Source organism: Pseudopodoces humilis, chromosome 6 (assembly GCF_049639895.1).
Source record: "Pseudopodoces humilis isolate 2021_Gansu_Grassland_sample_001 chromosome 6, ASM4963989v1, whole genome shotgun sequence".
NCBI classification, from domain to species: domain Eukaryota; kingdom Metazoa; phylum Chordata; class Aves; order Passeriformes; family Paridae; genus Pseudopodoces; species Pseudopodoces humilis.
This window is the reverse complement of record NC_142205.1, coordinates 34,973,537-34,989,925: the sequence shown is the minus strand read 5'-3', so window position 1 is coordinate 34,989,925 and position 16,389 is coordinate 34,973,537. Positions and strand designations below refer to the sequence as shown.

At 34.2% G+C, this 16,389-nt stretch overlaps 1 protein-coding gene across 2 annotated transcripts in view; it reads left to right on the top strand.

Moving 5' to 3' along the window:
* WDR17 (WD repeat domain 17) overlaps nucleotides 1–16,389 on the top strand; it is a 55,293-nt gene that overhangs the window by 36,811 nt on the left and 2,093 nt on the right. The window contains exons 16-29 of one of the 2 annotated variants that reach the window (XM_088056847.1): nucleotides 1,506–1,631; nucleotides 3,655–3,810; nucleotides 4,075–4,139; nucleotides 4,519–4,651; nucleotides 5,900–5,991; nucleotides 7,611–7,710; nucleotides 8,827–8,966; nucleotides 11,438–11,458; nucleotides 12,419–12,530; nucleotides 13,239–13,380; nucleotides 13,469–13,571; nucleotides 14,498–14,599; nucleotides 15,646–15,741; nucleotides 15,909–16,092. In XM_088056847.1, the coding sequence (XP_087912973.1) occupies nucleotides 1,506–1,631; nucleotides 3,655–3,810; nucleotides 4,075–4,139; nucleotides 4,519–4,651; nucleotides 5,900–5,991; nucleotides 7,611–7,710; nucleotides 8,827–8,966; nucleotides 11,438–11,458; nucleotides 12,419–12,530; nucleotides 13,239–13,380; nucleotides 13,469–13,571; nucleotides 14,498–14,599; nucleotides 15,646–15,741; nucleotides 15,909–16,092 (1,572 nt within the window). The remainder of the gene's footprint in view (nucleotides 1–1,505; nucleotides 1,632–3,654; nucleotides 3,811–4,074; nucleotides 4,140–4,518; nucleotides 4,652–5,899; nucleotides 5,992–7,610; nucleotides 7,711–8,826; nucleotides 8,967–11,437; nucleotides 11,459–12,418; nucleotides 12,531–13,238; nucleotides 13,381–13,468; nucleotides 13,572–14,497; nucleotides 14,600–15,645; nucleotides 15,742–15,908; nucleotides 16,093–16,389) is intronic. The other variant, XM_088056848.1, reaches the window with a different exon arrangement.

Here is a 16,389-nt window from a genome sequence, read left to right as displayed (position 1 = left end):
CTGCATTAGAGTTTTTAAATTTTTAATTAATCATTTAATTAATCAAAAGAATACCCTTATTACTGATAAAGTCTGAACTGCCCAAGTGTCTGTGCCCAAACTGCTCTTCATGTTTTAGGAAATGTAGATCCACTTGACCCATGCCTTAGTATCCATCTATCTCCCTTTCTCCATTGCACTGTAATATTTTCTATAAACTGCTGCAGCTTCTCAGTGGAAATTTATTAAAAATGTGGGTTTCTGTGAGCTCTTACCTGCATAAGGAGCTGCACTTGAGGTAGAACAAGAACAAAGTAACTTGGAACTACAGGTTCTACTACTACTGGAGCTTGTGTCAAACACTGTCATAATTTAAGTCAAAACACTGATCTAAAAAGACGTAGTTCATCCAAAATACTTGGTTTGAGTTCTAGCTAAATTGAAGTGTATAATTTAGAAATAATGAAACAATCTTTCTCCATTTCAAACTTAGAAATTTTCTTTTTTGTTAAAATATATTTATGGAATTCCTTATTTACAGAAGTTATTAATTTTGGTTTCCCATGTTGATTTGAGAGTAAAATTATTTTAAGACTATGAGAATTTTCCAAGAACAAAAGCTTTTTTGATCAGATTTGCTCAGTGCTTATTGAGTCCAGAAAATGAGGTATTGTGCTAAACTGTAAGGAGTCTAGTAAGAATTTTAGTGGACAGAAAAAAAGAGAGAGTAGTCTTTTTTATTTTTTTTTTTTTTTTTTTTGGAGGGGGGGGTGGGTTGAGGGGGAGGTTTCCCTAGTAGAATTTTATGTTTTTTACCAGCTCGGAAATAATTTGACTTCAAAACTTGTAATGCTGTTGTTTTTTGAAAAACTTCTTTAGGTCAAAGGTTTAATGATTTTTTAAAACTTTTGAATACTTGCTCTCTTCTAGACTTCATTCAGTGTTAAACTGTTGTCCTGTTTGTACAGAAGGCTTGATTCAAAGGCTAGACCAATGGAAATTCTTAAAATTGATTTTAAAAAAAATGTTTTGTGCATATACCATTATACTATGTGTGTCTATTTTAAGGTTTGATATTAAGATAGTAAACCAGGTTGTGGCAGTTGAGGCTCTTTTCTACCTGGCCCATGCCTTTTCTTTATAGAAAGTGGTAAACAAGTCCTGGGCCAGCTCCTGCGTGCCAGCAGGAGCATGCCAGACTGTTGCTTTGTGCCAGCAGTAGACACAAGATAGCTTGTATTTCTTTGAGAGCAAAAGGAAAAACTCTAATGGCGAGCCTTCAGCTATGTCCACACGTAACCAAATAGGTTCATGCATCTCACTGTATCTTTACAGCCTTCAAGAAGACTGAAGGACTTGTAGTATCTTGAACTAATTCCTGTTTCATAATAAAGGTTCTAATATTGAAATTCACTGAAATTGTATTTCTTGGAGTTGACTGAAAAATGTTTTCCAATGTCTTTATAAGTTCAGGTTTCTCTCTTGAACATAACTGTTATAAAACTCTTCTTCCCTAATAATTTTAGCCTCCAGGAGGCAGCAAAAATTTATGGGATTTGGTTGCTGTAATAAAAGGACAGGATGACAGTTTGCTTCCACAAAACTACTGCAAAGGAATTATGCATATGAAACACCTCATTAGATTTAGACTGGTAAGTGAAGCACAATGTGTGGAAATGGTTGTCAGTCTTAAAATGCTAGGCTACAGTTATTAACTAGAATAGCATTTTACAAAACAGTTAAAAGAAATTGTAAAGCAACCGTCACTACAGTTTCAGCTATGAAGCAAGTTTGTCTTGCCTATTATATACACTGTACTTTTATGTTCAGCAAAGTCAAATTATTTGTTTATATAAACATGAAGTGTGTAGCTATGTTCAGATGTACAGACAGGGGAATTCATGTCTGAAAATGGGGGGAGTCAGCAGAAATATGTTCTGCAGCTCACTGGAAGAAGGAATAGCGAGAACCTGTCATTAATACAGATATGCAGCCTAAGAGTGGCTTGGATAAGAATAGGAAATTCAAGTACTAGGCCATAAATTTATTAGTAGCTGCATTTATGAACATATGACCAAATACACAGTTTGTGTAGAATATGCAAATACTACATATTTGTAGTACTAAAGAATCCCATACTCTAATGACTGGATTGAAAATAGAGAAAAGAAGATCTACTAGTATGGATCAGGGAATGCACTTGCCAGCCCCAGGGCTAATACTTGACAGGTATCACCTGTTGCTTGCTGTTACATGCTGGCTCTTCTGTAAAATCACAGGCTCTTTAAGAGTGTCCTACATCCCCTATGACTCTCAAGTGATTAAAGTTTATTTGTGTTGTTAACTGTAATAATAGCAGCTGTTCTGCTAATCCTGTGAAGCTCTGTTTGTGTGTCCATGTGTCAAAAAAACCAGTTTTCTCAGCCAGTAAGTCTGAGAAGACATTAAATCTTGCCTTGTCCAGTGCCAGCAGTCTGTTTATCCCTGCAACATGATTTTATGCATTTAAAACTCTGGTGACCTAGAGTAACTACAGTAATTGCTGGTTATTCTGTGGACCTGGATTGAGCATTCACATTAATTAAAATAATTTTTCCCCTTCTTGCTGACTCAGAATCATGTTTGAGAGCTTTAAGAGAAAGTATGGGGTAGGGTGATGCTGACTGCTTGTTACGGACTGCTAATACTGTCTTTTCCTTAGGAAACTAAGTAATAGCACTGCAGCACCTACACATTTCAGGCTGAAGTAAGGATGTAGAGCAACTCTGTTTTTTCTGTTTTTAGGAAGAGAAGAGATGCATGGGAGACTTTAGCATGAGAATAATAAAAAATGTAGAGGTGCTGAGGAAAAAAGATAATGTAGTATGTTCTTTACAAAAGACAGATCCTTGGGAGCTGCCATTGGTCTTCATGGCAGTTTACTTTGGTGAAGAATGTTCAAAATTCATTCTTCATCTTCCATATATGGTACTGCAAAGTCATAAATATCCAAATGCTGTCATTGTGCATTGATGATAGAATTCAACTGAGAATTCTTGAAATAGGAAACTCCCGTTGCTTTTTTTTTCCCCTGTACATATAATTCTGTTGCAGCTTGTTTCTCAAACTCTGCCAGATGAAGAAATTTTGTCTTATCTTCCCAACCAATATAAAAATTGAAGTAGTTGGGAATATAAATAATTTTTTGGCCATAAGGTTAATGGGGCATGACAGATCAGACCACAGAGCCTGTTGTCTACCAGTTAAGCCTACCGTCTTTGTTATTTCTTTACGTGGACATCATTATAATGGCAATATGTACAATTTTCAGCTCTGTATGGTTTATGTTTACAAATATTTTTTTTTAAGTTTCAAAATATCAAGATTTTTATAAGGGACATCTGTGTAAATTACTATAATATATGAGAATACAAAAAAAAATGTTATTATAGGAAGATAACCAAGGAAAATGTATATTTACAACAACAAAACACTAACACATTTACTTTAACAACATAAACATAGTTCACTGTAATCTCATTGAAATCTCTTTCAATTAGCCTTTTCTCTAAACAATGTTTTTCTTAAATGATAACCTTTATATTCCACTGTAATATTTGGCAATAGTCCATTAAGAAAATTTGTTTTTATCACAGAAAACTTAATCTTTTTATTTTTTTTTTCTTTTTCTCTCAGTCCAAGGCACAAGAACTGACAACAGTAAAGATGTCTAAGTTTGGAGGTGGTATTGGTGCACCAAGCAAAGAGGAAAGACTCAAAGAAGCTGCAGAAATACATTTAAGATTAGGACAAATTCAGCGATATTGTGAACTAATGGTAGAACTTGGAGAGGTAAAATATCAAAACACTATTGAAGAATAAAAATATATTACAGTTTCTGAAAACCAGCTACCCTAGCAAAGATGGGGAGGCAATGAATGGGTCACAAGTCCCCTAAAGAGTAATCTTGTTCCACTTATTAACATATGCATAACTCATTCCTTATTTAACTCTTGACAAATTTATTTTTTATGGAAGAAAAGTTACACTAGTTTAAAATATGTCTGTTTCTCAAAGAGAAATTATCAAGGTAAATGTATTTCTGCTTTCTTCTAGTGGGACAAAGCTCTCTCAGTTGCACCTGGTGTATCAATGAAATATTGGAGGAAGTTAATGCAAAGGTAAGTTAATTAAAATATGGTGAATTGTAGCTTCAGTCCATAAAAGGACACAGACAAGTGGGAAGGATGGATACTATTACCAGATATGCTTATTTTTTGTTGCAGCATTCCAGTGATGTTACTTTTTGTTCAGTAAGCTTTGGGATGGAAATGTGGAGAATTTCAACAATACCTTTGTGTACAAGAATCAAAGGGTTGACCATAAATTGCAAATTTGTAAACTCTTTAGTGCAGTATTCACTGTTTGTAAGTCTGGAAAGACAGATGGGTTTCAGTGAACTTTTTTTGGCTTCATCTAACACCTACACCATATAGATAAGTTTGATGATTGTTCATATATGCAGATCTTTCTTGCTTATTTATTCATTTTTTTAATTAGGAGAGCTGATCAGTTAATTCAGGAAGAAAATGATGATGTCATCCCATACTGTATAGCTATTGGAGATGTGAAGAAACTGGTTTCTTTCTTTACTTCAAGAGGTCAGCTTAAAGAAGCTCTACTTGTTGCACAGGTATTACTACATATATACCAGTGTGGGAGATGTATTTAGCTCTTAGCTTGTAACTCAGAATATGACATGCATATTTAAAAGGCTAGCTCTTTTCACTTTAGGAAAACAGCTGGATAATGATGCCCTAGTCTTTACCTCCATGTTGTATTGACCAGTTTTTATACAGAAATCATAAGAAGGAGGTACCTCATTTTTTTTTATAGATTTAAAACCTGATTCTTCTAAACTGCAACCAAATCACCATAATGAAAACTGATGTGTTCCATTTCACTTGAAATGGTACCTGATTTTCCACAGACAGTATTGTCCTTAACATCAAATTAGTGTAGGATTTGATTTCTCTTGAATGTCTACTGAGAAATCACCTGTAGGTATTAGATAAATAACTGAATAATGTACAGAATGTAACTTGACACATGCTCAGATTTAACAAGCTAAAATGTTTGAACTTTAAAGCAAGTTAAAGCTTCAGAAAGATCTTAATTTTTTATGTAAGAGAAGTATTGCAGAGATATTACAATTCATAGAATAGCCTTTGTTTCAAAGGCTTTAATAAGATAATAATGACCAACAAAATGCCAGAATTTACCTTCCATTGTAATTGAGCCCTGAGGTTTAATGGTGTTATCCCAGCTACCTCTTAAAGCATGTGAAAGAATTTCTAAAAACCACAGAATAAATTAGGTTGGAAAATACCTCTGAGATCACAGAGTCCAACCCTTGACCAGCCACCACTTTCATTGAAATAACTGATTTAATTTCAACCCACATTTCTTGGGTTATTCATATGTTAGAAATATTCAATGTTAGAAATAAATTATTGCCAGATACAAAGAAAAGTTCACCTTAAGCCACTATATTCCAAATCTTTCCAGATTTACTGGTATATCTGCTGAGAGGTATCTATGGACTTCATCCTTCCCTCAGAGTTCCTTGGGTTGTAAAAATCAAGACTGTAGCCTTCACCATCCATTATATCCAAATATATGAAAGATCCTGCACAAATGCATAGGAAGGAAGGAGTCTCTTGCTTTGGTAGAATTCCTGTATGGCTAAATAAAACCTAGGCTAGGATTTAGCTAGGAATAAGTTCATTAGTTTAAACACTCAAACATTTTCTTTGTTATAACTGTTATAACTTTAGAAAGTTTTTTATAGGTCTTAGATTATTTTTGATTATTTGAAAAAATTAATTTCATATTCAGTTTGAATTCTGCAATAATTAATCTATATTTTATTCACTTCCAGGCAGCTTGTGAAGGAAATATACAGATGTTACCACTCTCCACAACAAGCGGAACTTCAAATGTTGGTGGGAACAATACAGATGACTATAATGAGTAAGTTGTTCTAGTTTATAACTATAAACCTCATCTTACTGCAGAGTGTAAAGTCATTAAGGGAGATAAAGCATAGTGGTTTAATTTGGAATCAGCAATACAGAGTTCAACAAAATATTACATCTTCTAGTACTTAGTAGAGTTACTAACTACCTTATGCTACACTAGTTACCCTATTGTGCCTCCTGGCAAAAAATGTTTTTTCACATGTATGTTTTATAATTATAAATGTCCATTTCACCTGCTTGATATTTAAGATGCATTCCTGTGTACTAAAATATATAGGATAGTAACTGAGGACTTTTGGTGAGTAAGATTTAACATTAACAAGTATTTGTGATCCCTTATTATTACATATAATCTCTTCCTGAACCTTTACTATTTGTTATCAGTGAAGGTTCTGATAATGTAAAATAAAGATCAAACTGAGAGAGTGGGTTTAGATATTAGGAAAAAAATCTTTCACTGTCACACTTTCACCACTGTGAAAGTGGTGAGGCACTGGAACAGGTTGCACAGAGAAGCTGAGGGTGCTCCAACGCTGGAAGTGTTCAGGGTCAGGTTGGATGGGGCTCTGAGTAACCCAGTCTAGGGGAAGGCATTCCTGCCTTTAACAAAGGGCTTGGAACAGAATGATCTTTAAGGTTCCTTACGACACAAGGCGTTTTATGATTCTATGATTCTCATTGTCCATGCCTATAAAAAAAAAAACCCAAATATGCACCTCTTCTTGTCTAGAATAACACTCAAAAACTTGAATTACATTATCAAGTTAGGGGTGTAGTAACAAAATAATTTTGAGGGTGTGTTGTTACTTCATTTACATGAGCAGTTTTTGAGCAATTAGAGAAATACTGGTGCAGAGTTTACAGGTACAGATTGGATAACCAAATATTTGATTTTTCTTCTGTCAATCCGAAGAGATATTTCCTACTGATGTAAACTTTGGGAGACTGACCCACCTCAGTGTAGCATGCTGGGCCCAGATGGTCTGGCCGGGTGCTACCTCAGAGATAATCAGAGCAAGGTCTGAGGGTGGTTGTAATAAAGAGGGACGGGCATGATTGCGTGACCTGAAAATAAAGAACTTTAATAAGCAAAACAACAAACACATAAACTGTGCACAGTAAGGGGATGCAAACAAAAGGCCATGGTCCAGGGTGGGAAACAGACTAAGTAGGTTAGGGGTGGAGTGTGAGGGTAAGGGACCAATAAAAACAGGAGATTAGGAATATGTAAAATAATGCACCAAATTTTAACCAATGATAACAGAGAAGCTATAGAACTTTCTAGTATTATTTACATATCACTTTTCTGGGGGCATTGTGGGTCAGCTTTTGGTCACCCTAAATGTGGGAGATTTCTCTTTTTCCTCAGGGCCTGGGGCAAAGTCCATTGCCAACCTCCTGCCCTGATGTACTCCAATACCTCAGTATGTACCAACATAAGTAGTGGATGAAGCTCAGATTGCATTTTTCAAGCTAGTAGTATCATTATCTGTGAGCAAAATATAGCAACTTTTAGGGTACAGAAGCAAATGTGGTGAATTTTACATAAATTAAGACACAAGGCACTCCAACCTAAAAGTGACTTTGCAGAATGCATTTTTTGTTTTTCAGTCTCCTGCAGAAGGTCAGTAAAGAACTGGCAGATTGGTATTTCCAGGATGGCCGTGCAGTGCTTGCAGCATGTTGTCATCTAGCTGTTGAAAATATAGAGGTAATTTTTATTTTTCTTTAACAATGAAAAAGGAAACATTGACTTCCTTTTTACATCTCCACATGTTTTGAAATTCATGTATCACATTCTAAAATGGTATTTGGCATTTTTTTATATTTATGCAGAGTTAGTTATAGTATTAAAGTTAGTAGCAGAACTCCCTTGATTCTATTAAATTCAAGGCTTCTGTAGGCTTCTCTCATGCACAGAAGGTAGCAAGTTGCTGCTGAATTTTATTTATACTATCTTGCTATTTTAGACAATAAAAGATACTTAAGTACCTTAGATATATACATCTAAGTGTTAGTATTTATGGTGGCTCAAAATACCCATTCAGAACTGGAAGTCATTGTGCTAAAGGTGATACAGTCATCTACCTTGAAGAATTTACGTCTAAATGAAGAAGTAAATAGGAAAAGAAAACCCCACCCCTCAGTAAAAAAAATAGAACTGACATGTAGGAAACATTTTATTGTTTTTTATTTGCTTGTAGTTTTACAGATTTTATTTTACTCATTTTATCTGGATTTTGTTGTTGCTGACTTAACATGTTTTCCTCCTTTATCCCCCCAAGTAAATATAATTCCATCCCAATGAGCTAATCTGAGATAAATTGAGATTCAGTTAATGCCTATATTTCTAAATAGGCATATTCAAGTTGTTGTGTAGTCTCCTAGCGTTTGACATTCTGCTATGCCTATTTGTAACTATGATTGCTCAGAGAGAGTAAGAACAGGACAATCCTTCCAGTTTTCTTGGGTTTTTGAGTCTCCTTTCATTGAAAGAGAGGGGGAAATATACATTTTATATGCTAGTGTCCTTAAGATTAGATGGAATTCCTAGCATGCATTTTGGGTATCATATTTATGTGATCTCTTCAGTTGAATAAAGGAAGATTCTGCTAAAGGAAATCTATTTGGTTGTTTAAAAACACATTAACACATAGTGCAGAATTATTTACTCATTCAAGAGACCCAAAATACATGTAATTGAGTTTAATCATTGCATATTTTGTCCTTCTGTAAAAAGTCGCATAAGTGAATGTCATATGTTCAACATGATGAATGTCCAAAAATGCTTAAGTCCTTTAATGATATAATTTCTCCGTTGAGCAAGCTTGCGATGGCAAACCTGATTCGTGGAAATGAACTGGAGCTGGCAATCAGTGTGGGTACTGTCTTGGGAGAAAGTGCAGCACAAGCAACACATTATGCCCTAGAGTTACTAGCAAGAAAATGTATGGCAGTAATAGCATGGTAAGAATTTCCTAATCCAAAGAAGATTTTTTAAAATTTTCTCCCGCACAAAACAATCAAGGTGTATCATTGTGAAACTTTTGTAGAGATCAAACCATCATGGGAAGGGAGAATAAAAATTTCTGCTTGAATAAGAATTGCTATATTAGACCTTTGAAGTACATGGCACGCAAATGTTCTCTTTTAATCTCAAAATACATTTCGTATGCATTGTAAATGAGAGAGGAGTCATTGTCAGAGTATGAAACCCACTGAAAAAAACCCTAGCTACATGGACAATAGATAGCTTATGAACTCCTAGTTTGTATTGTATAAAAAGAGCTGCTTCAAAAAAAGCAAGGCTGGAATTGAGTTAAAAAGTCAAAAGGAAAACTCAAGTAGGTTATGTAAAGTGATTTTTAAGTACCTGACTGAAAAATATAAAACTATGAGTCTGAGGAATTATCTTCTATTCGTATTAGGAGCACAAGACTCCTGCAAAGATATAAGGATGAAACAGGATTAGTATTTAATTCTGCAGAAGTAACTTTTCTCTTGCATATAGAGGAATCCTTCTGTGGTAAATTTTCTTTTCCTGACTGTAGTGGTTTTACTTTGAAGAATACAACTTCTTGGATTTTATCTAACAATGAAAAAGCAGAAAACTTTCCTAAGGTATATTTGGCAGCGGTATAACTGGTTTGTAATAATTATTTCAAGGAAAATCTATACATAAACAATTAAGGATCAGTTTTTCTTCTACAGTTAGTATTTACTGATGTTAATATATTATTAGATTGTTAATGCTAATTAATGCTAATATTAATCTATTATTAGTTATTGCTAATGCTAATCTAGAGGTAGCCTGAGAGAAGCATAGTGGAACGCCTCTCTACAGAGCATTTAGTTTTCATTAGACAATGAAGCATTGTACAGAAAAATAAAATAAGAAACTGGTGACTTGCTGTTTTTATTTTGCAATGGTTTAGCATGTCTGCATTGCACCAGGTTAGAATAGAGCTGTTTTGACAACTCCATCTGCAGCTTCTAAAGTGTCTGAAGCTCCTACTTTGATCTCCTTGCCCTCATTGTGAAGGGTGATTTTTTGTAGCCTCCAAAAGCAAGCACTGGATGTAGAGTTACAAAAAACTGAGTATTTTTTCCAGTTCCATAACAAAAGCTTGTTCTGATCTCAAGGGTGCAATTAGTGCTTATAATGGTATGGCATTTTTGTTCATGTCCATAAAGCTTCTGTAAACTTAATGCTTGTGTACACTGAAGTCTGCATGGGTATACGTGATAAAATTTTAAAGTGGTGTAAAGGAGCTGCATATTGCCCAAGTATACATGGTTTTTCAATGGGTTTCACACACTGTACTGCTATACTGAACATCCTAAAATCCTGGATTCTGATTTTCAGCCATTACAGCATATTTTTATATTCTGTAGCAAAAAATCAGAGATTCATGATCTCTTTGTTTTGTTATAGAGAGATTTTCACACAGCATAATCCCCTTGGTTAACTGCATTCATAAGACCCTGTATAAGGCAGCTGGAGTTCATGGATCTCTGATATTTGAAGGGCTCCCCTCTTTTTTTTTTTTTTACTGGTTGTTATGCTTAGGGATATCCATCAGTTGGAAACATTTCGCTGTAGCAAAGCACTTAATTGTAGACAACAAAAGGAATACCAAAGGGATCCTGATAGGTTAATAAAGAAATCAGTTACTGGTGGAATGTGTCTTGGGTTTTGGTTGGTTGTTTTTAGAAATTCTCTAAAATATAAAATCAAGCCAAAAAATAATTTTAAACTAAACATTCACACACTTTCCCAAATCTAGAGCCTTTAGAACACGTGTGAGTGTTTAAGGACACATTTTTATTTGTATTAAACACCTAAATACTGTCAAAAGCAACTTCTTATTATTCAAAAAGTTAGTCATATTTGACCTGAGATACTGAATTCTGCATATGCAAACTCAGTCATCTCATTTTTATCTTTATACTCGACAATGTTTTCAGTTTGATTCTTCAAAATCATTCCAGGTAGCACAATTTGTAGGCCATTATATGAGGGCTTTTTTGAATTACTTCTTTTCAAATGAATATTGGATATAATTTTTTTGACAAGACAATTTCTAGTCACTTAAAAAATGTTTAAAGTGCTTATGAAGATTAGTATATATGATTAAGTGATCTTGAAAATAGCTTAAGAACTTTTGAAATATCCTAGATTCTGAAAGAATGCTTCTGTAACTTGGAAAAGTGGCTGTTGCATAGTAATAGTATCACAGATTTTCTAAAGACCTTTGAGCATTAATTTCTTTAGGTTCTCAGAAGGCATAAAATAGAAAGATTTTTTCTTTTTGTTTTGAATTCAGTTACTCTAACCCTTAGATTTGCTGTTGTAGTTTAATTATTTTCCATCAGATATTTTCTCTGTAAAGTAATACAAAATTTTGTTCAATACTGTTTCAATATCTTTCTTTTAGCTTCCCATCACTTGGATACAGGTATTTTGCTTTTTTGGAGAAAGTTTAAATTTATTTTTTTCCTTAATAAATTCACAAGCTTTTCAAATTTCTCCTAAGTGTCCTAATTTTTAATTGTGATTAATACTTGAAAGTGAGATAGAAAGCAGTTGCAAATGTTGCATAATAGATTATTTGAACATTTTTAAGGACCATATTCTGAAAACCCAGAGTAAATCAGTAGGAATTTTTGCCTTACACAAGGGCAAGTCAGTCTTGAGGTTCACAGGAGAAATTACATCTGCATGTACAGAAGAGTCACAGAATAACCAATTATTAAAACTTAAATAGAACAATTTCCAAATAATTTTTTAATATTACACATGTTCCATTCTGCTGTTTGTTGTGTGAAAGACAGGGTAACAAGTGGTAAAAAAGTTAGGAAAATGTAAGAAATGTTAGTTTGCTAAAACAATTTTCCTTTGAGAAGGCTGAAAATAAGCATCATATCCTTTTCTCATATAATCTCTCTGTTTCAATGTCACATGAGCACCAAGCCATTCTGGATGAGAGATGTTCTATGTTGATGTCATGAAGCTTTAGAAGCCTGAAATTTGAGGATGGTTTCATGACAGAACCACATCATCATCTTTTCTTCTGTCATATTTGAGGATTCCTTCTCTCTTTTCCCATCGCTGCTCACATATTCTTCCATTTCACTTTGAGATGGTTTTGATGCTTAGGAATTGCTTAAGAATAGATGTTTAATTCAACCAACTAAAGCAACAGAAAATTAATGAATGACTTTTCCAATAAGATGAATAATTAAGCCTCATTTATTGAACAAAAATAGTCTTAGAGACTGAGGTTGCTTCAGCACTTATGTGGAAATAGTATTTTTTTCAGTAAAATCTTCTTTATAACAGGAATATAAAAGAGAAAATAATTTCCTTCTACTACAAATCATCAAGAATAACTACATGTCTTCTTTTATTTGTGCAGGGATTTAGCAGTTGATCTTCTTATGATGATTCCTGATAATAAACTACAGTTAGTAAAACTGTGTGCTTTTTATCCTGGATGCATAGCAGAAATAAATGACCTGCATGAAAAGGTACATCATAAAAGAATTTACCTGAATCCAATAAGGTTTTGTATTGATTTATTTACTAATTTCAAAAACCATAAGGCCATATAAAACCATAGGATGAATTTGTCTCTACAATCTTATATGTAACATATCCTTTCCACCTCTATTAGTTTTTTGTTGACTTTATTTTCAGTATTGTACAATAAATTTTGTTCTTTATTTCATTCCTTTGTACACTCTTTCCCTGACGCACATTACTTTCTGAAGTAGCTTATGATCTTCAGAATTACCTGTCAATATGATTTATAACCTAATAGATGTGCAACCTAATCATGTTTTGGCAGATCAACTTTCTGTGGTCTGTATTGTTTTACATCTTATGCCTGTAATGTCCATAAATGTCCCCTTTCCTCTTCAGCAGTGGAAGGGTCTGCTTTGGTTGGACTCCATTAGAGTACAACTCAGACTGAACATTTATTAAACAGTAGTAAAAACTTCACAAAAACATTAGCAATGAAAACTGGTACAGCTTAAATTAGTTACAGAACCTTTTCCAGTGTTGCTGTGGTCTAGATGGCTTTCTTAATATGCATTATATGCAGGTATGTCTTTCAATGACTCTAACAGAGAGAATTTTTTCTTATTGTTATGCGCAAACATCAGTATCTCTCTGCATCTTAGATAAGTATTGGAACATTTCAGTCACTTTCTGGCAAAATCTTTGTTTTCTAGTGTAATCTTCCTGATGTGGAAGAATGTATGCGACTAGCAGAGACAATCCAGGCAGATGGGGATGTATTTGAAACAATAAAGTACTATCTGTTAAGCACAGAACCTGAAAAGGCTCTCCCTGTTGGCATTCAGTATGTGAAAGGTAGGTACTTGGATGAAGAACAATTTTAAAGCAAAAGTCATTTTTATAACTTCCCTCATGAGGTATTTTTCTTTTTATTTTTTAACAGAACAACTTTGTGGCTCAGACTGGACTTTAGATTCAGTCTTTCCGTATCTTGATCTTCTAAGTTACATACGGACTGAACAGTTAATGTTGCCTAAGTGTAGTGAGTGAGTATATTTTCCTATCTTAGAATAAGTGGAACTTTCTTAAAGGAATCTTTCAGATTGCATATATATAGGTGCACACTGTTAGTGTAATTTTTTTGTTTAACAGAAGAGGGACATAAAAAAATTCCAGCAAGCATGTTTGTTTCCAGTCTGGAGAACAGAATGTGGATTTTCCCAGATTTTGAAGGTTTAGCAAGAAAAATAAGATATTTTAATGCTTCTTTCTCTGTGGAGTATTTACAATATGTGAATCAATGCTGTCTTATGTGAAGAGCTTCACTTTGATCAGCTCTGGTTTCAGTTTCCTGAAGTGGTATCACAAGTCATGTGGGCTTTTATGTCAAAGTGTTAAGGAACATTGGATTGCCACTCTCTGAATTAACTCTAAAATAGTTGGATAGCTCTGGTTCACCTTTATGATGGACAGTTGAAGCTAGGCCTAGGTGCCTACACAAGTATGCACAATATACACAAATACACAATATATCCTTTTCATGTGAAGAACGAAAAGGAGGAAAAAGTTGGGGAAACTTGGTGAAACTGAAATCGACTCTAATATTTGGGGCAGTTTTATTTACATTTAGACTTTTATTACATTAAAAGGTCTGAGTGATTTTGTTTTTGTAACTCTACATGATTGTGCCTAGAATCGCATTGTATGTGCCATTAAAAATTTAGTAATGGAGATCAATAAAAAGCAGATGGAGTCTGTTTTAAGAAGTCCATGACACAGAAAGTAAGCATAATCAGCAAACATATATTCTTCACAAAAGATGGATGGATGGATGGATGGATGGATGGATGGATGGATGGATGGATGGATGGATGGATAAATAAGGTTTTAAAATTATAATTTGAATATGAGTATGTTTCATGTTTTTGCAAATATATGTTGTTTTTCATGATTGATACTTGCTCATTTACAGATTTCGGAATGAGTTGCTGATTTTGTGTGGTTATGTTGGTGCTTTACTTGCTATCAGAAGACAGTACAATAGCATTGTACCTGCACTGTATGAGTACACAAGGTAATACTGTGTTTTCCTTAACTCTGAGTAATCTCAGTCCTTATTATGACATATGCCATACATTGAGCCCACTTCACATCCCGTCTCAAAAAATTTAAAACATGTCTTTCCTCTTCACTATCCTCGTGTGTGAAACTTGGTGAGAGGATTGGGAGAAGGAGCATTTTTTTTGTAGTTGGTTTCTTTTTTCTTTTCTGAACCTAAAGAAATAACAACATGAAATACAAGCTTTTACAGAAGGGCTAGTCTGATTATGGATATTAATACACTAGTAACAAGCAGTCTTTAAAACTCAGTTTCTGTTACTTTTGGCTGTAAAGCTTTCAATTATCCTGGGATATAAAGAACTACAGAATAATACAGCTCAAAGTTTTCTTCTTGGATTGCCCAATATCTTCAGGACTCACAGATTTTTAGTTTCCAGCCCATCTTAAACTGGACACTTACCTGCTTAAGTTGGACAATTGACATGCTTAAGCAGGACATTTTTAATCAACAATATCACAACACAACACAAACAAAAGATGGCTGAATTAGGTGAGGTAGTAACTGCCCCTTATATTTTGATAAATAAAAAAATGCAAGGGCTTCTGCAAGGGCTTTGAAACTGTTTTCTGCAGGTGAAACAAGGCTGTCCCAAAACATGTGTTGAACTGTGTTTCTCTAACTGCATTTTTGCCATATGGAGCATATATAGGCAAATTAGATCCTTAATTTTAGTAAAGTTGACAATATTAAGAAATATAAATACATATACCCTTAAAATATAGAATGGCCTAAAATTTAAAAAAATAGAGCAAATTATATAAGGTGTAAATAGGGATAATTAAGATAAAATTTAAATCAAAAGCTATACTTCTATATCTAGTATGAGTGTTATCAAAGTTTAATATAGTGTATATTGTGCAGGATTAATTTATTTCAATAATTAGTTCATATCCAATCAAAAATAATTTTACTTTATTACTGTCTATCATATTTTGCTTATAAGCAAGTAGTCATTATCAGGACTGGTTTGGACTTTAACTACTTGTATTCCTTTTCAGTCAGCTTTTAAAAAGACGGGAAGTATCTGTACCTTTGAAAATTGAACAGCTTTCTGAGGAATTAGATGCTTGGAGAGCTTGCACACAATCAAATAGGTAGGTGGAAAAATATAAAATTACCATGAGTAAGACTCATAGTATTTAACTGTTTTGTTGTATATTTATTGCCTTTGTAAAGTCTGAATGTCACTGCTTTGAGGATCTTAATTTCTAACACAAATTAGGAAGTGAAGTTGAAAACCAAATTTATTTTATGTTCATAGGCCTGCGGATGAGTTGCCGTGCACCCCACCCTCTGAATCACAGAGAGCGCTGTATTCAGTACTAGTATCGCGAATTCAGGAGGAGCCTCTGAAAGGAATGGTTGGGCCAGACTGTGTCACTGGCTCAAATCTTCCCAGTCATTCAGATGTTCATACCTCTTGTTTGACTGGGCTAAAGATCCAGGTATGGTTTTGGAGAGCTGAAGTATTCTTTCTTGCTGATAGCATTGACTACTTGTGAGGTTGCCATAAATCAAAGGTCCCTCCCACCATTTGGCTGGAAAAAGGTCCAGGAGCAGACTTAAAGGTGACAGGCAGTGACATCTTCTATATAAGAAAGGCTGCATAAAGAATTGTCCAATCAAATAGTTGTCATTTCCCAAATACCAAACCTTTTCATTTCCATGGGAAAGATTTCCTTTGCCAAATGTTGTGTCTAAAGTGCATGTATCTTACTGGCTGCTCCCTCAACACAGCTTGA